Source organism: Hyla sarda, chromosome 3 (assembly GCF_029499605.1).
Source record: "Hyla sarda isolate aHylSar1 chromosome 3, aHylSar1.hap1, whole genome shotgun sequence".
Taxonomy (NCBI): Eukaryota; Metazoa; Chordata; class Amphibia; order Anura; family Hylidae; genus Hyla; species Hyla sarda.
This window is the reverse complement of record NC_079191.1, coordinates 217325385-217352185: the sequence shown is the minus strand read 5'-3', so window position 1 is coordinate 217352185 and position 26801 is coordinate 217325385. Positions and strand designations below refer to the sequence as shown.

At 43.5% G+C, this 26801-nt stretch overlaps 1 protein-coding gene across 1 annotated transcript in view; it reads right to left on the bottom strand.

Moving 5' to 3' along the window:
* PM20D2 (peptidase M20 domain containing 2) overlaps window positions 1-26801 on the bottom strand; it is a 51642-nt gene that overhangs the window by 23654 nt on the left and 1187 nt on the right. Inside the window, exons 2-4 of the mRNA XM_056566090.1 lie at window positions 11875-12023; window positions 9135-9277; window positions 6962-7116 (exon numbers count right to left, since the gene is read on the bottom strand). Of these exons, the coding sequence (XP_056422065.1) occupies window positions 6962-7116; window positions 9135-9277; window positions 11875-12023 (447 nt within the window). The remainder of the gene's footprint in view (window positions 1-6961; window positions 7117-9134; window positions 9278-11874; window positions 12024-26801) is intronic.

Here is a 26801-nt window from a genome sequence, read left to right as displayed (position 1 = left end):
ATACCTGTGTTGTGGTCTACCTGGACGATATTTTGATTTTTTTCTTCTAACCTAGAAGAACACCGCCGGCATGTCTGTATGGTTCTTCAGAGACTCCGGGACAATCAGTTATATGCCAAGATGGAGAATTGTCTCTTTGAATGCCAATCTCTTCCCTTCCTAGGATATTTAGTCTCTGGCCAGGGACTCCAAATGGACCCGGACAAACTATCAGCCGTGTTGGATTGGCTACGCCCCTCCGGACTCCGAGCTATCCAACGTTTCTTGGGGTTTGCCAATTACTACAGACAATTTATTCCACATTTTTCCACCATTGTGGCTCCAATTGTATCCCTAACCAAGAAAAACGCCAACCCTAAGTCCAGGCCTCCTCAAGCGGAAGAGGCGTTCAACCGTCTCTAAACTGCCTTTTCTTCTGCTCCGGTACTCTCCAGACCTGATCCATCTAAACCCTTCTCACTGGAGGTAGACGACTCTTCGGTGGGAGCTGGACTCCTACAGAAAAATTCTTCCGGACATGGTGTTACTTGTGGTTTCTTTTCTAGGACTTTCTCTCCGGCGGAGAAAAACTACTCCATTGGTGATCGAGAACTACTGGCCATAAAACTGGCTCTCGAGGAATGGAGGCACCTGCTGGAGGGGTCCAAATACCCAGTTATTATATACAGTGATCACAAGAATCTCTCTTATCTTCAAGAACATTAGGGCTGACGCCCTCTCTCGTTCCTCGGATGCCTCTGAAATGGAAGCCTCCCTGCAACACATTATTCCTCCTGACTGTCTGATCTCTGCTTCCCCAGCTTCCATCAGACAAACTCCTCCTCGGAAGACCTTCGTCCTACCACGCCAGCGCCTCAGGATTCTCAGGTGGGGACAATCCTCACATCTCGCCGGCCATGCTGGCATCAAAAAATCCGTCCAGCTCATCTCTCATTTTTATTGGTGGTCTACCCTCGAAGCAGATGTTGCTGATTTTGTTCGGGCTTGTACAGTCTGTGCCCGGAACAAGACTCCTTGCCAGAAGCCTGACGGTCTCCTTCATCCTCTGCTTGTTCCTGAGCTACCATGGTCTCAGATTGCTATGGACTTTATTACAGACTTACCTTTATCCCATGGCAACACAGTTATTTGGGTGGTCGTTGATCGTTTCTCCAAGATGGCACATTTTATTCCTCTTCCAGGTCTTCCTTCTGCGCCACAGTTGGCGAAACAAATTTTTGTGCACATTTTTCACCTTCACGGGCTTCCTACGCATATCGTCTCGGATAGAGGCGTTCAATTTGTGTCGAAATTCTGGAGGGCCCTCTGTTATCAGCTTAAAATCAAATTAAACTTCTCGTCTTCCTATCATCCCCAATCCAATGGGCAAGTGGAGAGAGTTAATCAGGTTCTTGGGGACTATTTGCGACATTTTGTTTCCTCCCGCCAGGATGACTGGGACGATCTCCTACCATGGGCCGAATTCTCGTACAATTTCAAAGTCTCTGAGTCCTCCGCTAAATCCCCATTCTTTGTGGTGTACGGCCGTCACCCTCTCCCCCCCCCCCCTCCCCACTCCCACGCCTTCTGGTTTGTCCACTGTTGATGAGGTGACTCGGGACTTCTCCACCATCTGGAAAGAGACTCAAAAATCTCTCATACAGGCCTCATCCCGGATGAAGAAACATGCCGACAAAAAAAGAAGGACTCCTCCTGTCTTTTCTCCTGGAGACAAAGTGTGGCTCTCCGCCAAGTATATCCGCTTCCGTGTCCCCAGTTATAAACTGGGACCACGTTATCTTGGACCTTTTAAAATCAAATGCCAAATCAACCCTGTCTCCTACAAACTCCTTCTTCCTCCTTCTCTCCGTATTCCCAATGCTTTTCATGTCTCTCTCCTTAAACCACTTATCCTTAACCGCTTCTCTCCTAAGGTTGTTGCTCCTACTCCTGTCTCCGGATCCTCTGACATCTTCTCGGTTAAAGAAATTCTGGCATCCAAGATGGTCAGAGGTAAAAAAAAAATTCTTGTAGATTGGGAGAATTGCGGTCCGGAGGAGAGGTCATGGGAACCCGAGGACAGCATCCTTGACAAGGACCTTATCTACAAATTTTCAGGTTCTAAAAAGAGGGGGAGACCCAAGGGGGGGTACTGTTACGCCGAGCGCTCTGGGTCCCCGCTCCTCCCTGGAGCGCTCACAGCGTTCTCCTGTTCGCAGCGCCCCGGTCACACCCGCTGACCGGGTGCGCTGCGATAATGTCCCTAGCCGGGATGCGATTCCCGATGCGGGCCGCGCCCGCTCGCGGTGCGCATCCCGAACCCCCTACCAGACTCGCTCCCCGTCTGTGCTGTCCCGGCGCGCACGGCCCCGCTCCCTAGGGCGCGCGCGCGCCGGTTCTTTGCGATTTAAAGGGCCGGTGCGCCACTGATTGGCGCATGGTTTTTAATTAGTGTGTTCACCTGTGCACTTCCCTTTATTACCTCACTTCCCCTGCACTTCCTTGCCGGATCTTGTTGCCATTGTGCCAGTGAAAGCGTTCCTTGTGTATCCCTAGCCAGTGTTCCAGACCTCTTGCCGTTGCCCCTGACTACGATCCTTGCTGCCTGCCCTGACCTTCTGCTACGTCCGACCTTGCTCTTGTCTCATCCCTTGTACCGCGCCTATTTCAGCAGTCAGAGAGGTTGAGCCGTTGCCGGTGGATACAACCTGGTTAATACCGCCGCTGCAAGACCATCCCGCTTTGCGGCGGGCTCTGGTGAAAACCAGTAGCAACTAGAACCGGTCCACTGACACGGTCCACGCCAATCCCTCTCTGACACAGAGGATCCACCTCCAGCCTGCCGAATCCTGACAATCTGTTAGTTTGTGTGCCTCCAGCTGTTCACCGACTCCGACTGTTTTGTAGTTTATTATTTTGACAACGCTGCCCCAGCACTTAGCAGGGACTGTTTGTCATCGAGATTGTTGATCTGTCACTTAGGGCGGACAGGCAATAGGTAGGGACAGTGGTTATGGGCAAGTTATGGCTTCACTGTTCCCTGCCCATACGTGACAGAGATCTTTGCAGAGATATCATTCTACAGGTAAAGGGAATAGTGATCTCTGCTGTGAATGGTGATGGATCCAGTGTTCACTCTCTACTGGTGTCAACTCTCAATCTACTCCTGTGAATAAAATCATTACTGAGAAATAATCTGTACAGAACATGAAGTTTCAGCTTAGTTTTAGACCTAGTGGCCAGAATGGTAACTGCAAAATGCAAAGGGGTATTCCGGGCAAAAAACATTTTAACCCCTATCCAAAGGATAGGGGATAAGACGTCTGATCGCGGGGGGCCCGCTGCTGAGACCCCAAACTGAAGATTCAACACCCGCATAGAATGCAGGTGCTGCAGAGAGATCTCGGGGGGTCTCAGCAGTGGGCCCCCCGCGATCAGACATCTTATCCCCTATCCTTTGGACAGGGGATAAAATGTTTTTGCCCGGAATACCCCTTTAACATTACAACCTGATTTAAACAAGAGGTAATTTTGTGATGACAATTTCCCTTGAGGTTAAGAGGCTGATATTTGGAAACATGAATGTTCAGATCCTCCACACATTTGCTATGAGATTAAGGTCTGAAGACTGGCAAGGCCACTCCAGGACCTTGATGTGCTTCTTCTTGAGCCACTACTTTGTTACCTTGGCCATGTGTTTTGGGTCAATGTAATACTAAAATACCCATCCATGACCTATTTTCAATGCCTTAGCTGAGAGAAGAGGGTTCACCCATGACTTGATGGTACATCATCTATTTGATGCAGTGAAGTTGTCCTGGCCCCTTAGCAGAAACTCCACCAAAGTACCACCATATTTCATGGTGGGGATGGTGTTCTGGGGGTCATAGGCAGCATTCCTCAAGAGGCAAGTTGAGTTGATGCCAAAGAGCTTGATTTTGGTCTCATCTGACCACAACACTTTCACAGAATTCTCCTCTAAATCATTTAGATGTCCAATGGCAAACTTCAGGAGGGCCTGTACGTGTACTTTAAAGAGCAGTGGAGTTTCAATAATCATGTGAAAGGTGAGGAATCAGCCCAGAACTACATGGAAGGATCTTATCAATGATATCAAGGTAGCTGGGACTACAATCATCAAGAAAACAGCGCACTACGACTTAAAAGACTGAAATCCTGCAGCGTCTGCAAGGACACCCTACAGGGGTGAAATGGGTTACTTAACATTATAAAAATTTTGTTGGCTTTGCCTCCAAAGTTCTCAGACATTGGAACATTCAACCATCTGTGCTACATGCTGAAAAATATCAGATTAACAGAGCTTTCATCTTTCAAGAAAACTTAGTCTGCTTCTAACACTATGGTACCAGATACCACAGCAAACATTCAGAATTCTTGTGGAGTTCATTCTTTGAGAGGTTAAAACTGTTCTGCCAGCACAACAGGTATCTATCTGCATGTTAGGCAATTGGTTGTAATATTATGGCTGATTAGTGTATCTATTTATGTGCCTTTGTGTGTGTTTATATGACTGTGTGCATGTACATGTGCCAGTGTGTGTTGTATATACAGTACCTGTCTATGAACCGAATTTTGCATATATGTTCCTATTAGTATATTTGCCTATATATATATATATATATATATACATACATACATATGTCATTATGTGTAAATGCTTATTTACTTTTATAAAACACATGTTCTCCTACAGCTGATATCAACCCTCCATTAAGAATGTAAGAAGAGGGCTTGTGACTCGAGTTATCCGCGGTTGCCGCTAATGGCAGGGGCAGGGCGATGTCTGCTGCCGACTATTTAACTGTTTTGCTGTCAGAGCTGACAGTGGCATTTAAACAGCCGATCAAACTGACATTGATCCTTTGTCTTGGCATCGCAAGGCCTCTGTGGCTGCTGGGAATTTGCAATTGATGAAGAGCCCCTTTAAGGATCTATTCATGTGTTTTTATTAGCGGTTAAGTCATGGTTTTCGCCATCCTTTTCAAACTATTTTGCATGAAAAAAAACACATACGAATAAGCCTAAAAGGTCCTTTCCCATGATGGGAAATGTTTTCTGTAATAGCTGCAATTAACTTTGATTTGACCACATTATGTAAACAGACCCTAACAGGCAACAGACCCAACCTAAGGGCCAAATTATACAAGATATAATAGGGTCAGCAATCTGCCAATGAATGAGCAAACAGATCATTTTGACTCATCATAAAATCATTGGCCATTGGCAGCACATTGACAGGAAAGAGCAATGATCCAGCAATCCTTTGTGCAGCCATCCCAGCCATATAAAAGCTCTATAAATGTTCCTGGCTCTAAGAGATCAGCTTTATTTTACAGTGCAGGGTTTGGGAAATGGTCTCTGTGTTTTAAAATGGAAGTCAATTTCTTAATGTAATTCTATGAGATTAGCTGATCATTTCATAGACTAACACTGGCTACATTACTTCCGGTCCATACATCAAGCGATGTATGAAGTGGCAATGTAGCGGGACTTAATCAGTTTTTAGTTACATGTGTACCAAGCTTCATCGAAATATCTCTGGCCATTTGGAAGTGACGCAGGAGCATACATACACATTCACAGACAAGGACAAACATATACACACACACACACACACACACACACACACACTCACATTGGGCCTCGTTTACTAAGAGTGGAGTGAACAGCAGCACACTTGTTGGAGTGCGTTATTGTTGCATGTGGATTTTAGTTTGGTAAACTGTTGAAACACCACAATTGGGTAAACATAGTGGTAGACATAGCAAATATACTATCACATTTAGAGATGAGCGAACTTACAATACTAAACTACCCTTCTCATCTGGTACATATTTTTCCACTTTCTCTACTATAAATTACAGTAAGTAGATCAAAGCTGAGAAGGTGCAACAGAAAAGAGTAGTACAGCTATAATTTTAACCTTTGACCTTACAGGTAAGCAAAGCACTTAACTAAACATACCTTTCAATGTCATGTTCATGTGCAAGTTTTCTGTAACATTTATCGGCGTATAACACGTACTTTTTAGGCTAAAATTTTTAGCCTAAAGTCTACCTGCGTGTTATGCGCCGATAAGCCGCTGCAGTTCAATGATTTAAAGCGGGCGCTTTAAATCAATGAACTGCAGCGGCTTTGCAGGTGCAGAGACCGCCAGCGCTGCCAGCTTCTCTGTCCCTGCCTGTCCTGGGGTCTAGAGCCCTGCTGCCGGCCCTTCTCTCCCCCTGGCTATCGGAGCCACTGCCCGTTCTCTCCCCCTGACTATCGGTGCCGGCGCCCCATTGCCGTCGCCGGCAATGGGGCAGCGACGCCGACAGACTGCATTGCCGGCGTAGATGCCCCGTTGCCTCCCCCATCCCCGGTTGCATAATTACCTGTTGCCGGGTCGGGTCCTCGCTGCTTCAGGCCTCCAGTGTGCGTCCCCTGCGTCGTTGCTATGCACTGCACGGTGCGGCACAATGACGTCACTCGTCATTGCGCCGCGCCGTGCATAGCAACGACGCATGGGACGCACACCGGAGGCCTGAAGCAGCGCGGACCCGACCCCGGCAACAGGTAATTATACAACTGGGGATGGGGGAGGCAACAGGGCAGCAGCGCCGGCAATGGGTGTCGCTGCCCCTTCTCTCCCCCTGGCTATCGGCGCCACTGCGCCGCGGCACCAATAGTCAGGGGGAGAGAACGGGCAGCAGCGCCGATAGCCAGCGGGAGAGAAGCGGCGGCAGTAGGGCTCTAGACCGCAGGAAAGGCAGGGGGAGAGAAGCGGGCAGTGACGGCCTCTCTCCCCCTGCCTTTCCTGGGGGTGTATCGGGGTATACGCATGCACACACACGCACCCTCATTTTATCAAGGATATTTGGGTAAAATGAGGTGGTATACCCCGATAAATACGGTACTTTGAACAACACAGACTTCAGACAGATTCACTCACACTGACAAGTTGTCACACAAACTGGCTTACCTTACATGCAGTTGCTGTTGCTGCAGCATTAAAGCAAGCACTTGCCTTCTTCTGTAGTTCAGCGAGATCTCTGCGTGATGGTGCACGCAAATAAAATTCTAATTCAGTGTATGATGGAATGATGTTAGGTTTCACACCACCATTTTTTATTACTCCTGAAAGACAAAAATATCCAGAGGTGAAGCCCATAGTCAATGAGGTGGACAGTAAACAAGAATCCAATAATGTGTGGAAAACCCTCATTACTGAAACAGAACTACAGGTGGATACACTGTAGATTTGTCGCACATTTTGACTTACCTATTGAAGTTTACTTGAAAAATACACAACAAATCTGCTGTGTTTCCACCAAAGTCCATTTGTCTGCATAGTTGCTCAGTTGTCGTGGTTTTCTGGGGTTTAAAAACTTATCGATCTGGGCTTTAAAATAACAATCACTTTAATATATTTAACCCGGCCCTCCATTACCACTCTTGGATAGAGTGGACTTTCTTGGTGGAGACACATGAGGTCCTTATTCACATTTTTACTGTAGCCACATATATTTTGTGGCCTTACATGCTTTCCTACTGCTTTCAATGCAAACTGTCTTTATTAGCCCAACTTCCTGTCTGGTGTACAACCTGTGATGGATTTCCTGTTCCTGTGTACACTCTAGCTGGAAATTCAGCTAACTATTTGTGTAGTATTTGTTTACTCAGGAACAAAAGGTCCACCAAACAGGAAGTTGGGCTAATGAAGACAACAGTTTGAAAAACAGAAGGAAAGCATTAAAGACACCACAAAGGTTTCATGCTACATGTTAATTTATTAAGTTGAAAATGGGTATTATCATGAGGTAAGAAAATTGAATTTGTCATTTTGGAATTGTGAGCCCAAACTGATAGATTTTAAAATGTATATACTAATTTAGAGAGATATTGACCATCTAAATTGATTAGACATTCCACCAGAGGAATTCTCTTGTGCAAACCTTCTCCACCATCTTAAAACAGGCTTTATGAGGGCGCAATGGAAAGTGGGGACCAACTGGTTTTAAGGATTAGATTTCTTTACAAAGACTTGTGAGTACTTTTGTCCAGAAATTATAGAATGTCTATGGCCAGATTTAGTGCAGGAAATGGATTTCCATAACAAGACTCCTCAGTGAAGCAGTGCAGAATTAGGGAGTAGGGGCATATTCATTGTAATACTATAACTTAGAGGTAGTCTATGAGCAGTTTTGAGTCATCCTAACAGAGTGGAATGATACCCAGTATGCTGATCAGACAACATGCAAAACAAAGAAAAACGTTTGATGTCCGCTGCCACAGCATATGCCCCAATGAAGTGTTATTTTTCTTAGGTGGCTTGGATTCTCTGTATTACTCTGTCCCCTCTTCTGAGTGATAACTGACTTCTCTAGCAGCCTCCTGACTGGATGTTAGAGCAGCCAATCATAGCTCAAAGGGGGGCTTGGGAAACAACTCATTGCACTAACCAGTAGAGACTTCGTAGGCACTTGCTTTAGCAGCTAGGTGATTACACATTTATCTTAGACATACAAGGTGCATGACTATGACACCAGGTATTTTTACACTCCCGACATCTGTATACCACTGTTAGTTGTTTCCATGGCTCAAAACTGCTGGCAGATTTCCTTTAAAGTGTACCTGTCCTCAACAAAAACATTTTATATAATGTAGATAACATTAAATGTATATTTGTAATATACATTTGTTAAAAAACTTGTATATTTTGTCCCTGCAGCTATTGCATGTGTGTCTCCATGAGGAGTCCAAATACAGGAAGAGAGGGAGGACAAGCAGGGATCTGTGCAGTGAGGTCAAGCAGGGCTCTGTACACTGGAGACTAGCAGGGATCTGTTCACTGAGGCTCTATGACATGCCCCTGGCTCACTCAGCAGGCCAATTGACAAGCCAGGAGTCTGCACAGAGCCCTGCTTGTCCTGCCCTCACTTCCTGTGTTTGGACTCCTCACAGACACACAGGCAATATTTGTAATGTATATTACAAATATACATATAATGGTGATATCTACATTATATAAAAAGTTTTTGTTGACGACAGGTACACTTTAAATAAGAATAAAATAAAGTGGCACATACTATGAGGAGGCCCAATCTCTGCAGAATTACAAACAGCGTTAGAAAGTTATTCAGTACATTTCTCACCATGAACTCTCCAGGAGGGTTTCATTTGCTGTCTTAACACAGAGATATTGTTGTATGCAAGAATAGCAGCATCTAAAGCATTAATTCCTTCCCATGGGTATGCTGCAGCATGAGAAGCTTTTCCATAATATTTCACAGTCACACTAGGAAAAAAAAGCCAATTCTTACCAATTATTTCTCTCTTCTTTGAAATCTGACCAGAACATGAGTTAAAAAGTATAAAAAATACATAGATAATACCCCTATAGTGGTGTTTTTGTGTGTACCTGTATTAAAGCATCAGTGTCATTTGTAAAAACTTTTGGCACATCCTCTAGGCATGTCAAAAGTTAAGATGGCATTAGGTCTCATTCCTGACATTCACTGTAAAAGCCAGCTAAGGTGCTCCCCCCTGCCAGCTGCCTAATACGATTCTTTCACTTCATAGACTAATTCAGTGAAAGAGTCAGATATGATTGACAGTTGGATCACAATCGCAGTGGGTCTTAGGACTAAGACATGGTGCGATCTACACTTTTGACATGTCTGGAAAACATGTCAAAAGTTTTTCAAAAGAAATTAACACTTTAAGAATAAAGGAGGAAAGCTGTCATTGGCCCCTTTTGTAATGTACTTACGCGCAACAAATTTATCAAAAAGTCATATGATGTTTAGTGCATTTGTTCTATATAAGTATAAGCATAAGTAGGCAAGAAGAGCTTGAATTTCCCTGTTGACTGTAAGTGTACCCATTGCTCAAAAATTTGTGACATTTCGAAAAAAAAAATTAAAAAAATCGCAGAGTGTAATTGATACTTTTCAGTTAAACAATACTTACATGAGGGACACTCAGTTCAGGATTTTTTAAGATTTGCAAAAAAAATGCAATGAGGGGATTACAAAACAATTTGTCATGCATTTTCACCATTCATAACCCTTGATACATTTCCCCAATTATTCTATTTCATAATCTGTTGTACTACAGACAGTACTAATTCCTTTTGCATTCTTGTTCCATCACTTACTTCTATTTTCAACACATGTACTGTCTCACTACAAGGATTAAAGATTGCAACAGGGTCAGTAAATTACACACAAGGGGAACTTAGCTTCCTATAATATTCCTATTGTAGATGGGTAGGAGAACTGACGCATGTTGATCTACTGGAGACTGTGTTCACGATAACAGTAACACCATCATTCATTTATAACCGAGGACAGAATGTGATGGATCACTGAATAATATTAGTGATTCAAAAAGGTAATTAGCCATGTGTTCAATATTAGGCATTTTAGTCACACATCCTATTTGACACTGCATATTTCAGTGATAGCAAAGTCTATGGGAGTTTATTGTGGTGGCCCAGTACAGGAGTTGCACTCCTGTACCCCTTCTGTTCTGTGTGGCAGTCTCTATTTCAGTGTCCCCTGAGTCCACCCTTGTTGTATGTATCTTAAATGGTTAATAAGTGCCTTATGTTTGTATGAGATTGTCTTTAAAAGGTTATATGCCTTTAAATGTTGTTTCCAAGTCCTGTAACCAGGGAAGGTGTCAGTGACCAGGTGACTTGTGTGGTGACCTATGGGAGTCCTCCAAATTGCTCCCATATAAACCAGCGGAGGAGTTAGCTAGTCAGTCTAGAGTCAGTCTAACCTCTGCTGAGGTACAGTCAAGACCTGAGAGTGTCTGGTGTTCTGAGAAGACCCAAGGCCTAGTCACGCAGCCATGCTTCCACAACCAAGTGCCCCACAGGTGAACGTCAAAGCTACACAAGGGGTGAGCTACACAAGGGGTGAAGTTTAGTCAGTCCTAGTCAAGTCAGTCGAGTCTGTCTAAATTCAGTGTGGGTCTGTAGCATTCTATCCAAGTCCACTACAAGTCCAAGCGAGCCTGCAAGTCTCTGAAGTCATTGGTCAACTCCTTGGGCCTAATTGAGCTGTAAAGACTATTCCATTTGTCTGCCTCAGTAAAGCTGCTGTGGTTCCACAACATGGCATTGGAGTCATAATTTGTCCCGCGCCTAGCCCAGGACCAGCCCTGGCGTCACAAATACAAGGGGTTAATTCCATCTGACCCTAGGGTAATAACATCTGCCCTCATCACACCCTCACCCCATTATTATTAGTCCCATGGACTTTACTAGTACAGAAATACACAGTATCAAATATGCAGCATATACAATAGGTGTGACCCTAACAGGAAACTGATTTCAGGTTATTGAGAACTTGCAGGAAGCTTTGTTTTTGCAGCTTTTTCGGAAAATCAGAGTAATCATGAGATTAATGGAAGCTTTTTTTTTTTTTTCTATGTATCAGAAGTCTTTAAAACAAAGAAATTTTACTGGTTTCCTAAAGCTAGTTATGATATCACATTTAGTAGCTGTTGTTTGGGGTATTACTTAGGTTGATAAAAAATAGAACATGAGAATATAAAAATATATCAATTTAATCTTAGGCAGGGTTTACAAGAAGTATTTTGGTCAGTATTTTTAGCTAAAACCAAGAAGGGAACTGGAAAAAAATATACCCATAATGGAAAGATTTGAACTTTTTTTTTAATTTTGGCTGGAAATATTGACCAAAATAGTACATGTGAATCCAGCTTTAGAACTTCAGTCTAAGAGAGATCCTGACTAAGAGAATGGAGTTGTTGTAATGTGCAACCACTATCCAGTGGGCTTTAAAATGTACAACTTTTAATGTTTCTTACCATGATAATGCTGTCAGTATTAATGCTATCATTCACTATTGTGTTACTCACTCATGTACGGCAACATCTGGAAGATAAGCTACATCATCTTGGGCAGGGTGGGCCATAAACACAACATCCATATCTTTAAATGCTCCAGCCTTAATAAGATCAACTTTCCCTCCGCCATCTTCCTCAGCAGGTGTTCCTAATACGGTGATCTAAGAAATGACAAACAATTTGTATAAATATAACTTTAGAATCTAAATTTAAAATAGTTATATTTTTTCATGTAAAGAAGTTATACAATGAAATGAAAAAAAAAAAAAAAAAAAAAAAGTGCAGGAGCAATACACAGTGGGGGAGATTTATCAAAGTTGTCTATTTCCCGCATCAATATAGACCAAACTACAGAGTGTTTGGCTGGTCTATTGTGCGCTTATTTTATCAAAAGTCGCACGGCTCTTGATAAATTCTGTGCACAGACTTTGGGATCTACAGTTTAGACTGTATTTAAACCTGCTCCAGCATGGTCTGACATTTCAGCGTACTTTTGGCCAATGCGACTTTTCGCTGAATAATCGCTATTGATAAATTCAGCACCAATGCATTTTCCGTCTAAAATAGACTAGAATGCACTAAAATAGACTAGAATGCATCATATTCTAAAAATCCTCTAAAGAAAAAGTCGCTAAAAAGTCACACATATTTAGACTGCGACTTTCTGTGCGACAAATTTAGACAGGAAAAAACTGTCTAAATCCTTTGATAAATCTCCCCCCAGTAATTCTTTCCTCACCCCACTGTAGCTCTAGTCCCTTAGCTTTCTGAGGGTGGGCACCAGTGTAAACCAGGTGACCAGGAAGCAGCTGTATTACTCAGGAGTGCATTGTAGTATGATTCAGCCTCCCTAGATATCAGAGCTTAATTTGCTTGTCTTTCTCCACCGACCTGCATAGAAAGTAGTCCCTTACACACATATTCAGAGATCTAACTTAGGCTAGGTTCACATTACCATCTAGGTTCACATTACTTTTTTTTTTTTTCTTGGGCCGATTGGACCCTGAAATGGGTCGGACGGAAATGGCTACTGTTGGGTCCCTAACAACCTCCATTTACTTGGATGAAGCCTGTCTTTGATCCGGTGAATTTTACAGAAATTTAGCGGGAAAAAATAGTGTTTTCATTTTTCCCCCCCGCTAAACTTGACGGAACTGCCGACAGAGCTCCACCTAACGGAGCCCAACGGCAGTGTGAACGGGGCCTTAAAATAGGTTCTATAAGATCTTAAATTTGTGCTTATATACTTCCTGTAAAAGTAAAGATTGAGAAAAATGGTACTACACATAGATCGGTTCTAACTCTCTCCAGATATATTTCTACAAATTTCAGTGTAGTACTAGAAATAGGTATCAATGCATTTGGTGAGAAGGCCAACAATTAAGCCTGTTTCCACTATTGCATAAGCTGGACACAAAAAATTAGCAGATCAAAAATTTAGATTTTGTAAATCACATAGTTTACCAAAAATGACAACCACAAACAAAACAACTCTACCGTCTTGGACGCTAGGTGTCTCCTTTCCATGCAATCTGCTGTCCAATGCCTGTTGTTAGGTTCAAAACATCTCTAGTAACAGTCAAAACAAGCCAGAAGACAGGAAGCATTGGCGGGGCTTACTTATGTGCTCTGTGCTAAAGAGAGGAGAAAATGTAAATGTCCAGAGGGTCTGCGCTGTCAATGCAAGGTAAATCGCTTGCTGTTGTTTATTTCTGCTTGTTGCATCCCGTAAAGCCAGTACATAAGTAAACTCTTTTCCCCACCTGTCATCTATAGTTGCATACTGTATAAATCACCCATCAGCACAGTGCAGCCTGTTTAGTACTTAGTGTAACACCTTCCTTATTGCCCTGCTGTTTCTTTCATGTCTGCTCATAGAACATCTTGTTAAAATTAATAAGTAATCTCTTTTTCCTCCACATGCCATTTATAGTAATGTACTGTGTAAATTATCCCCTAACACAGCCTGTTCAGTGTACCTTTACAGCACTATGCAATAGCTAAAGAGGTAAGGGAGGAAGTAACTGTGTGTGTGCTACTGGCAAGCAGTTCGGAACTGGCCCAGCCTCCTGAAATGGAGTAAAAGAGAAATAGCTGCAAACTGTGGAAGGGACTCCCAGGGGTTAAACAACAGGGAGAACACTAAAATCCCCTTTTCACCACTGCAAAGAGTCAATCTAATAAAACCAGGAAGGTTTTTAAACTCTGGGTATGCCTTAAATCAATTGCTATGGAATTTCTCTGTGAATAGGCCTTTACAGTCTCTCTCAAGCCAAGATCATTCATTGTACAGCATTATCATTATTCAGGGATGTGGAAATCCTATCGCCCGACACCCGGGAAAAGTAGTTTTGGGCGCCGGGCAAGTGAGTTTGTCATAGATTTAGCCCTGTATCGGGCAAGCAGGGACAGACCGACGTCTCCCTTATTTTTCTTTAATGCCGGTGTGAGGTGCAGGAACCGATGCAAGTCTGCACCTCACACTGGCGCTCAGGGTGTATGGAGGGGGCAGTGGCGGCCCAAGGCTGATTTCAGTAGCTGGGGGCCGCTGCTCAGAGCCCCCCCAGCCGGTGTGAGGGGATCTCACCTCACAGCTGAGCCCGAGCAGAGCCCGAGATAGCACGTCTGCTAGAGATGATTAAGCCACGCCCCCTCATCCCCCCCCTCCCAGAGGATGGAGAGCGCAGCTCTGCATAATACAAGAAGACAGGGGGAGAATGAGGATGTACACAGCTTCTCCCTCCCCCACACACAGCCTCTCCCTTCCCCCTGCTCTGTCTACACAGGACCTCATTTATCACGGGGAGGTTTCAAGTATTCACGGGGGAAACACAGAGCAGGGGGAGAGGAGAGGACATGTGTGTGAGGAGACGCACGGCACGGGCTGGGGATTTCACCTCACACCGGCTCCGGTGAGGAGGCTGAGCATGCAGGCGGCGGGAAGGGTGGTTGTATATGTATGTAATGTATATGTATGTATGATGTGTGCATATGTATGTGTCATGTGTATATATGTGTATGGTCGTGTATGATGTGGGGTGGGCAGCGGCGGGTGTATGTATAATGTGTGCATATGTATGGTGTATGTGTCATGTATATATATGATGTGTGTATGGTGTATGTGTGATGTGTGTATGATGTGGGGTGTATCAGCGGCGGGTGTATGTATAATGTGTGCATATGTATGGTGTATATTTATGGTGTGAGTGTATGTGTATAAATGATGTGTGTATGGTGTATGTGTGTATGTAATGTATAATGTGCGGGGGGCAGCAGCGGGTGTATGTGTGATGACTATGTGTGATGTATGTATGTATGTAATGTATGATATAGGGGGCAGTGGCCGGTGTATGTATATGTGTATGCATGTATGTTTTGTTCAGGGGCGGACTGACAAGTGCTGCTGCCAGTTGTGCCATCTAATTTTATTTATTTTTAGTGTCTTCTGGCCACCCGCACTAAATTGCACCACCAGAATCCCACCCCCTTCATACTCACCCGCCGACCAAGACCCCCACGGATGCACGCAAACACGTCCAAACCAAAACTACAACTTCCAGCATGTTCCACCATAACCTAAACTGTAGAACTATAAAGTGCTACATGCTGGGAGTTGTAGTTTTGGTTCGGGTCAGCTGCAGAGCCATAGGCTGCATCAGGGCATGCTGGGTGTTGTAGTTACTAACTGCAATTCCCAGTATTCCTTGACACAGCCTATGGCTCTGCAGCTGACACGAACCAAAACTACAACTCCCAGCATGTTGCACCATAACCTAAACTGTAGAACTATAAAGTGCTACATGCTGGGAGTTGTAGTTTTGGTTCGGGTCAGCTGCAGAGCCATAGGCTGCATCAGGGCATGCTGGGTGTTGTAGTTACTAACTGCAATTCCCAGTATTCCTTGACACAGCCTATTGCACTGCAGCTGACACGAACCAAAACTACAACTCCCAGCATGTTGCACCATAACCGAAACTGTAGAACTATAAAGTGTAACATGCTGGGAGTTGTAGTTTTGGTTCGGGTCAGCTGCAGAGCCATAGGCTGCATCAGGGCATGCTGGGTGTTGTAGTTACTAACTGTAATTCCCAGTATTCCTTGACACAGCCTATGGCTCTGCAGCTGACACGAACCAAAACTACAACTCCCAGCATGTTACTCAATAACCTTAACTGTACTACTATACAGTGCAACATGCTCCAACACCCACACAACCATAGGCTGCATCAGGGCATGCTGGGTGTTGTAGTTATCTAGTAACTAAATTCAACTTCCAGCATTTTCTGACACATAAATTAGAGTAAATAAAAGGCACCATATAAACTGGAGAAGCAGAACCCCCCCCCCCCCCCCCAGTAACACAGCATTGTTCACTGTTATCCAATCAAAAGACTCCATATATAAGTCCCTATGAAGACTGAAAAATAGTGATTAAAATATTTTAAGAAGTTCGTATATATGTGAATAAGCCCCTTTCCTAATAAAAGTTCAGATAATAAATGGTTCCGATAAAAACTACAGATCACAGCACATAAGATTACCCTCATACATCCCTGTATATAGAAAAATTGGCATTATAGGGGTCAGATGGGGGGGGCTTGCCTCGGGTGCACAAGGAGCTAGCTACAGCTCTCCCGCCGCTAATAGCCTGGCATACTGCGATCACTGTGGCCGCTATTAAACCATTAGATCACCGCTGTTAAAGTTGACAGCAGTGTCTAAAGGAATCTTATATCCATCCCTGGTGGTCTAGTGTAGTGGATCGTACTATTTTGGTTGAAATTATTTTATCTACCAGGACAAGTGGATTTTCTTGAGGGACAAGTAGATTGTGTTCCGCTTTAGCCCCTTGGACAAGTCGTTTTTTTTTTTTAATTTCTGTTGTACAGATTATTGTTGTACAGATGTTGTCATACAGTATTTTCCTAGTAAGTGACAAAGATGGTTAGTGGAGTGGTTATAAACAGGGTATAAAAATATGGCAAAAGCAAAAAAAAATAGTATAGAATAGAAAAGTATAGGATAGAAATCTTCTTTTCTTTACTACCCTCAAGAAAGCTAAAGAAATCTTCTTTCTGAATGCGACCTTTGTTTTTGTCATCTTTTTTGGTCTGTTGCTAAGCACTGTACTTTTTTATTAGAGTTTTGGACTTTGTTTTCTCTACAGCTGCCTCAGCCGGAAGAAGCTACTTGTTGTTGGTGAGGCACAGCTGGGGAGACATTTTTTTACAATGATGAACACACATAGGGGGTATGTATCAATAATGGTGTTGCAATGTGTGATTTTATGTATGTTTTTTTGCATCAAATGGAGCGTAGTTGCGGCAATATTATCAATTGTCGTACGCACGTTTGTAATTTTTGGCACAAATGCAGCCCTACAAAAGGCGCAGACTCCTGCCCCAGAATTCCAGGCAGAACTTTCTGATTGTGAGGCAGTTAAATCTGACATTGGGACTTCGGCTGGTTTACAGAGGTAAAGCCAGGGATGTTTTTAATTTGTGCATTAGGGGTGATATTCATCCAGACCTCTGCCTGGGAAAAGTGTTGCATTTTACCCTTGCAACCAATCAGGTTGCTTCTTTTTGTTCAGGGTCCTTTTTCCACTTTCTGGTTGGGCACTGTTTAAATGTTCTACATTTTATTGTTGTAGCTATTTTCTCTGTCATTTTATTTTTAGTGTGGATTTGCGACTTAAAGGGTAACTCCCACCATCCGTTTTTTTTTCTGTCCCTGCCTATTGCCCATCTATCCCTAACCCCTTCCCTGCCTTTACATTTTTTTTTACTATATTAAAATGGCTTTTTGTCTGCTTGGCAGTGTGCACACTACCAGGCAGACTTCCCCAGCAGGGGTGACGTCATTGATGCCTGCTGGGGCCGACACTACCGCCCTTAGTTCACTATACAGGGTGCCTCCAGCTGTTTCACCACTACAACTCCCAGCTTGCCCTGACATCTACTGGCTGTCAGGGCATGCTGGGAGTTGTAGTGGTGAAACAGCTGGAGGCACCCTGTGGTGAAAACAATAACTTTGTTAGCGCATTGGTGCTACCCCGAACCCCGCTCCCCACGAGCAATACCTCTAGTGCAGAGCAGTGGCGGCGCTCCCCCGAACCCCGCTCCCCCCCCAAATCCTCTAGTGCAGAGCAGCGGCGGCGCTCCCCCAAACCCCCCATACCTCTAGTGCAAAGCGGCAGCGGCAGTGTGTAGATGCTGGGAGACGGGGCCAGCGTGTCAAGCCAGGGAGCCAATGCGCTCTCAGCGCTTGCTCCCCCCTGTCTGATTGACAGGCAGGGAGCGAGCGCAGGCTGAATTAATTAGGACCGATGCCCGGCCGGCATCAGTCCGAATTCAGGCGTGACGTCACGCCAGCCTGCAGCCGGCCACTAGGAGTGAGACCCCTAGTGGCCGGTTTTCAACATTAAAATAAACTATTTTAATGAAAAAAAATGTAATAGGTTTATATTAGAGATATGTTGTAGTACATAAGTACTACAACATGTAAAAAAATAAAGTTTGGTGACAGTGCCCATTTAATGAACGTATTTGCGCCAAAATTTGGGCCAAATCGAAAAGTCGTAATTAACGACTTCCAAACCAATGCATGATTGTAACTGAAATCACGACTTACACCGTCAAATGAGTGATAATGTTCTAAACCATTTGCCGCAACTGATTGTCACAAAAAGGAACATATACAGATAATTGCTACAAATCACAATTAAAAAAACTGTGTAAAATCCTTCATATATACCCCCCATAGATTAAAAGATTTACTGTTCTACCACCAGTCAAAGCAACGCTAAAACTGTGGGCAGATTACAGCAAGTCAGAGAGAAATCCCCATTCTGGTTCCCAATGTAATATTCCCCTCTCCTCCCTCGTCCTATACACCTCCCTGCAGGACGTCTCCACCTGGTCAGATAAGCAAATAAAATTTGGCTCAGATCTTTTTGAAGGGGAGCATCTTCTTTCCTTCCATGAATTACAGCTTTGCTATGGCCTCCCAGATACAGAGGATGCTACATTCCAAATAATACAGGAATCCATTAAAAACTTATCCCATAAAGATGTCAACCTGTCCCAATTCCTAGCAGACACCCTACACAATCCGCACTCATACCTAGATTAAGGTTTAGCATGGTCCTATAAATTCTTCAATGAAAACGGATGTAATGAGGCAAAATTCTCCCATCTAGGAAAGTGGGAGAACGATCTCAAATTAACGTTGAATTCCATGAGATGGGAGAAAGCGTTCTTCTGGGCTAAGAAGTCTACCCAATGTGCTTCCCACTGGGAATTGTAAGCTAAAGTGTTAATGAGATGGCATTATACGCCGCTTCGTCAATCTACAATGTATCCTTCCGCTTCTATGGATTGCTGGAGGGGCTGTGGTGAAATCGGATCCATCAAACATATTCTATGGAGCTGCCCAAAGCTCAAGCACTTTTGGTCAAATATAAATTCATTGATTAATGATTTATTGATCTTCCCAATCTCATTAACCCCTGAGCTGGCCCTGTTATTTATTGACATAGAGAATATTCCATTCCCCCAGCGAATCCCCATATGCCACATATTTCATGTATCCAGACACCTCATTACGAGGCACTGGAAAACTACAAATATCCCAGACATCCAAGAAGTCATCGATAACGTCTCCACCAATGGGTCATATGAATGGGCTCTGGCAAATCAACAAGGGTGTGGGAAAAGATGAGACACAAATGGAAATCCTGGTTTACAAAATTCCCTCAATCAGCCAATAACTTCTGTGATGGTTCCACGTAAATTCTGCTCTATACCTCAGCCGGACCAATATACAAGACCTAGGATTAGGGATAGGGACAGTTACATGTATTCCATATGACATCACACATGACATCACTGCTGGACCAATATATAATACCTGGATATTGGATCAGGGACAGTTACGTGTATTCCATATGACATCACACACTGAGCTTAAATATAGCAAAACTGGAGATGTGGACGCACCTGGTGAATCCGCAATATTACTTCACATTCATATCAATAATAATAGTGAGTATAATAATAGTAAGTAACCACTCTGATTTCGTGGCGTTTCCTATAATAGTTTATAATATAATTGTAGTACTAAATCTCCATATCTATTGTTTTACTAGAACATGAAGGGCTCATACTGAACATTGTGTTCTTTGTTGTTATACAGTTAGGTGGTATTGTTATTACCCCTTATTATACCCCATTATTTACACTGCTGACAAATCCTACATAACCCAGGATCTCGAGGATCATCGTGTATATGGACGTGTATACACCATTATATTCCTCCACCCACTGGACGACTCTTCTGGTTATATCTTCCCTATTACCGTGTTCATACTGGAGATCAGTCCGGACCTTCCGCGACATCAGGTCCACACGTCATTTATACTAAGTATTAGTGCGGTTATTGTGAGTCCATTATATGTCATGTCTGTCAGCATTATTATCCCATTTATTGTCTTTTGTTTATCCTTTGTTAAATTCTAAAATCCTTTAATAAAAACCAAGTTGAATATACCCCCCCCCCCCCCCCCCATAGTCCTTTCTATGACAGCTGCATCGTTTGGCTCAGAAACACGGAAGATAAATTGGGTGATATTACTGTGATATTACTGCTATGGCAGCTAAGGTGTGAATGCACCCTTAGCATGGACTTTGATCACAAATATTGAGGACAAGGCCTTTACATAGCTTACAAAGCTTACATCACTGTTGGTAAATATGTGCTGCTGTAAAAATCTATTTATTTGTTTTAGGGGCATAATATGTCTGACCTAACAGAGTTCCAAAAGGGCTTGTTGGTGCACATCTGGTAGGGGCATCAGTGATCCAAGTTACTGAGTAGATGGGTGTGTCGAGGTTTATAGTTTTCTTGATTATATCTCAATATGCAAAGTTAAGCAAAACATCTGCAGATAGAAGTAGCTGTGGTGGAAAGTCGAAAAAAAATTCAATTTGTGAAAAAAACAAACACAAAACCACTTGCTGATCACAGGGGGAAGTTATCATTGGTTTTACCCTGGTTTTGTGGGATAACTTGGTTGCACAGTTTGTCTCAAATGCTGTTTAGAGACTTTTCATTGTGACTTGCTTTCGAAGACTTTTTTTTTTCTTTTTTAAAAAGAACATACCAAGTTGTGAGTTCAGTTGATATTATAGCATACATAGAAAGACAAAAAGGTACCCGCACTCACCGCGAGGAAACAGCAGACCGACTTCTATAGATATACGAGGCCGTAAGAAGCGCGATCTGCGTGAAACTTTGCTGGCAGTCGCCTCCACTCTGAGCGCCCTGCTGTCAGCCTGAAGTCGGATCTGTCTGAGATGCCATAGAAGTCAGTCTGTTTCCTCGCGGTGAGTATGGGTACCTTTTTGTCTTTCTATGTTCCCAGCACCTCCGGACCCACAGGACTCCACGTTGCCACAATGACAGAACGCTGGCCTCCACAGTACATGTTGACATAATTGGTCTTTCTCCACAGCATGCGCCCTCTAGCTTGTGTTAGTCAGTTGATATTATGCAGTGGTCAGAAATGTATCATGTGCGACTTTTCAGTTTGTTGCATCCTTTATACGCCAGTCCTCAGTTGGCTTACAAACTGACTGTGGACAGCATTATTAAGTCGCACATTTGTCACATGGGTAAAAAAGTCTCCCAAAAAGTTGCAGAGGGAGCATCATACAAAGTGGAGTATTGAAGTGAGAAATGTGATCAGAACTGTATTTATCACATGCCCTGCGCTATGAAATACATTTGGTGAAGGTTCACAATTTCCACCACATGAATTAATGGAGTAAAAAGACGTTCATCTACTCCACTTTTCATGTAACATAAAACACAACCCAACCTATATAAAGTGGGTATCATTGTAATCATACTGGCCTACAGAAAAAAAGATCCTTTTTACTGTACTTTTTACTGTACATTTCACCCCACAAATATATTTTTTTGTTTTGTCATAGATTCTGTGGTAAAATTAGTTATTCTAAAACAAAAACATGGCCCCGCATAAAACAAGCCATCATATGGCCCTGTAGGTGGAAAATGTATGACTTTTATAGATGAGCAGGAAAAAATTGAAATTGTCTGTGTCATCAATGGATTAAAATATATCAAGTAAAATAGAAAATTACAAAAAATATCAACAAAAATTCTTAAACAATATGTTAAACATAAAACTTGATTCAAACAATAGATCATTATCGGATGGCTCATTCCTTTTATCAACAACCATGAACGTGAGCGGAGCCGCCAGTGTGGAGCTGTACTTCTGGCTTCCATGATTTATGGTTGTTTTCCTTTAGCATTGAACTGAAGGAAGGAAACATAAATCAGTAGCAAGGAATTCTACACACTAAACCAGTGCTCACTTGTTTTTCACACAATTCTCTGAAAACTTGAGGTTTTTGTGCATGAAAGATTCAAGTTCAGTATTTTATGAAATAACCTGCCCAATGGCTGCACAATTTTAGGTATTTTAGTATGAAATTGCTTCACATGTCAGCAAGGTTTCATCTACATGCAGCAGCTGCAATATGGGAATGCTCCCTTAAAGGGGTACTCTGGCCCTAAGACAGCTTATCCCCTATCCAAAGCATAGGGGATAAGATGTCTCACCGCGAGGGTCCCGCCGCTGGGGACCCCCGCAATCTTGTATTCGCCACCCACCTGTTTGAGCTGCAAGCCGCGGTGCCAACTCACAAACGTTCCAAGCCCCCCCCCCCCCCCCCCCCTGCTACGCAAGTCTCTGGCCAGGTGGCGACCACTGGGCCGGAGAATCGTGACGTCACGACTCCGCCCCCGTGTGACGTCGCCCCCCCCCCCCCCCCGCTATGCAAGTCTATGGGAGGGGGTGTGACGGCCGTCACGCCCCCTCCCATAGACTTGCATAGCGGGGGGGGGGGGGGCGACGTCACACGGGGGCGGAGTCGTGACGTCACGATTCTCCGGCCCCGTGGTCGCCACCCGGCTGTTTGTGAGCTGGCACCGCGGCGTGCAGCTCAAACAGGTGGGTGGCGAATACAAGATTGTGGGGGTCCCCAGCGGTGATACATCTTATCCCCTATCCTTTGGATAGGCGACAAGATGTCTCAGGGCCGGAGTACCCCTTTAAAGGTGTATTCCGGTGCTTCACCGTTCTGAACACTTTGTTCAGAACACTCAGAGCTGGAGGCTGTGATCGTGACGTCACAGCCATGCACCCCTTGTGAGTTCACGCCCCTTCCATTCATGTCTATGGGAAGGGGCGTGTCAGCCAACACGCCCCCTCCCATAGACATGAATGGAGGGGGCGTGGTGTGACATCACAAGGAGTGTGGTTGTGACATTACAACCACTGTTGCAGGAACCCTGCATTTTTTAGAATGCCACGTGCTGCGCGAGATCGCGGTCCCGCTGCTGGGGCCCCCTGCGATCTTCCGCACCACCTAAAACGCATCATTCTTGGGGCAGTGGTCGTGATGTCACAACCACGCCCCTCGTAAGGTCACACCACGCCCCCTCCATTCATGCCTATCTTAGGGGATAAGATGTCTAGCAGCGGAGTACCCCTTTAACCCTCTGTAGCATAAAGCAGCTGATAAGTACTGGAAGGATTAAGAATTTTTTTTTTTATAGAAGTCATTTACAAATCTGTTTAACTTTCTGTCAGCAGTTAATCTGAGTAAATTGGTTTCCACCGGAGTACCCCTTTAAGGACACAGCCCATTTTTATTTTTTTCTCCTTGCCTTTTCAGAGGCATAACTCTTTTATTTTTTCCATAACCAAGGGCTTGTTTTTTTGCATGACCAATACTTTGCAATGACACCATTCATTTTACCATAAAATGTATGTCGTATTATAAAAAGTAATATTTGTGGTGAAAAAGAAAAAAAGAAAAACGCAATTTTGCAACTTTTGGAGGGGTTCATTTTTTTTACGTAGTGCATTTTACGGTAAAATTGACATGTTTTCTTAATTCTGTGGGTCAATACGATTAAAACGATACCCATGATTACATGCTTTTCTAATAGTGTACTGCTTTTTTTTTTTAAGTATGTAAAAAAAAGTTTGTTTAAAATTGTCCTCTCCTGACCCCCTATAACCTTCTTATTTTTTCGCATTGGTGGCTGGAGGAGGCCCAATTTTTGCGTTGTGATCTAATCTATATCGATACCACAAAGTACTGTATATGTGACTTTTTGGTCCTTTTTTAAATTTAAGTTTTTCTGAGATGTGATGTGGCCAAATATGGTATTTGGTATTTCACCATACGGGATTGTAAATGTAATTTAATAGTATGGACATATCTGCCCCCCGCGATCAGACATCTTATGCCCTATCCTTTCGATATGGGATAAGATGTTTTTGCCCGGAATACCCCTTTAAATCACAGGTGTAAAAGACACTAAAAGCTGTGCGTAAAATGTAATAAATGACTTGAATTATGAAAAAGTAGAAAGCCATACCCACATTTAGGCTAAATAGCTGAAAGTGACAGCATTCTTTGACATAAAGGAAGCTTTGTCACATGTTTGGTGCACAATGTTATAAAATACAGTCAATTGTTTTTACCATACTTTTTTTCACCTTAAATGGAATCCGTATAGTAAACGAGGGCTAAAGTCTCAGCATCTCGCTGCCACCACTATGCGCTCATGAACCTGAATTAGAGGATGTGGCTACATAATACGTACACTTTAATGTCAGCCAAATCTTCCCTGATGTCTGGCGTCACGTGAGGGAAGAATGAACACAAGGGATTTCAACATACCCAGTTTATTCCTGTCAAGAGACTATCTCCCTCCCCTATTGAAATATACATGTACTTCTAGTGGATCCAAGGGAGATATAACATCAGTAAGGCTATGTTCACACAGAAAAATACGTCCATAAAACAGGAATAAAATACACCAATATTTGTAATTTCATTATGCGCACAATGACAGTCTATGGAAAAATGGCTGTCAGTGCACACACTTTATAAAATCTTTTTTTTAAACAGTGTGTGCACTGACAGTCCCTTACCATAAACATTCATAGTGCACAATATAAGGCTGTGTTCACACGGCGCAAAATTCAGCACATATTTTATTTTACTAACATATTTGGGGAGGACATGTGGCTGTAATCTGTAAAATGTGGCTGAATAATAAAATGTGCCCGCATTTCGTGGGATATCGCACATAAAATAACAATATGCAATGCAAATTTTGATTTATGTGGACCCCACCTTAGAATTAAAATACAGATGTATTTTATTTCTATTTTACGGCCATATTTTGCTATTCATTTTATGATGTGTGAACATAGCCTCAGGCTGCTCTTTCTTAGTGCACACACAGAATTTTGGGCCAATTTGAGTCATAAAAAAAAACATTTTATGGCTTAAAAAATATCCCAAAAGATAGCAATTTTTGGATTATTCATGATTCATTTTATGCTGCAAATTTAAGTGCAAGGTCCTTTTTTTGTGTTAATTTTTTTTTAAGAATGTTTTTTTTTACTTTTTTTTTTATTTGTATTTTCTTAGCTTTTTTTGTCCCATATTGCATAACGGATGGTTAACATAAGTTTAAAACCATTTATACATCTGTTTCTATCTGTTAATGTCCCCTCTTAACCCTTTTTGAGCTATTTACATTTAAGATCACGTGATCTGGCCTCACTTTCTTTGTTTATTTGTTTTCTGAGCATGCTCAGTTGCAATTACGGATTGTGACAGATGTAATAACGGACACAGACGGAGGTTACCATAGTCACCATAGACTTCAAAGTTAAATGAATATCGGACATTATGATGCATGCTTTGTATATTTTTTCCCTCAAAATAATGAATCTTGGGCCCCTTTCACACTGCCATTTTTTCCTGTCGAGAACGGCAGTTAAAGTCTCTTTTTTTTTCTGTGTGACTTTAACAGCCGTTCTCGTGACGGGGAGCAATGGGCAACAACGGGACCTGACGGCTTCCATTTACTGTTAAGGGGGTTGCCGGGCACCGTTGTTTTTTTGATGGGAATAGCAGGAGAAAAGACAGCACATGCAGTGTGAAAGAAGCCTTAAAGGGGTACTCCGCCCCTAGACATCTTATCCCCTATCCAAGATGTCAGATCACAGGGGTCCCGCCGCTGGGGACCCCCGGGATCTCGGCTGCAGCACCCACCTGTTGCGGCTTCCGGAAACGCTGGAGGCTTCGGCTCCCGACCATGGAGACGTGAGATTGTGACGTCACGACTCCGCCCCTGTGTGACATCACGCCCCGCCCCTCAATGCAAGTCTATGGGAGGGGGCGTGACAGCCGTCACGCCCCCTCCCATAGACTTGCATTGAGGGAGCAGGGCATGATGTCACACGGGGGTGGAGTCGTGAAGTCATGATCTCCCGTCGCCCTGGTCGTGAGATGTTAGGATGAGAGCCTCCAGCGCTGCCGGAAGCCGCAACAGGTGGGTGCTGCAGCCGAGATCCCGGGGGTCCCCAGCGGCGGGACCCCTGCGATCTGACATCTTATCACCTATCCTTTCGATAGGGGATAAGGGGCGGAGTACCCCTTTAAGCGCAACTGATGCGAGCAGAGATTTAAAACCCCGCATAGAAATAAATGGGATCTGTTCATTTCAGTTTCTCAGAATTAAAAGGGATCTGAGGAATGGAAATGAAAAAACGCTGATGTGAACCCAGCCAAATGCGCAAAAAAGCGATGGAAAAAGGCTCGAAAAACAACACACTTTTGGAGAATAAACGACCCAAAAAAAGAAAACCTGGTATTGTTCCGCTCATAAAAGTTGCCTCTCCCAATGACTTCAAAGCAACAGATGATTTTTCAAAACTATTTGGTGTGAACACAGCTTCTATAGGGTATGTCCACACTGCGGAATTCCGTGAGCAGAATTCCGCGAGTGCATCAGTGTGAATGGGTCCTCCGTGAGAC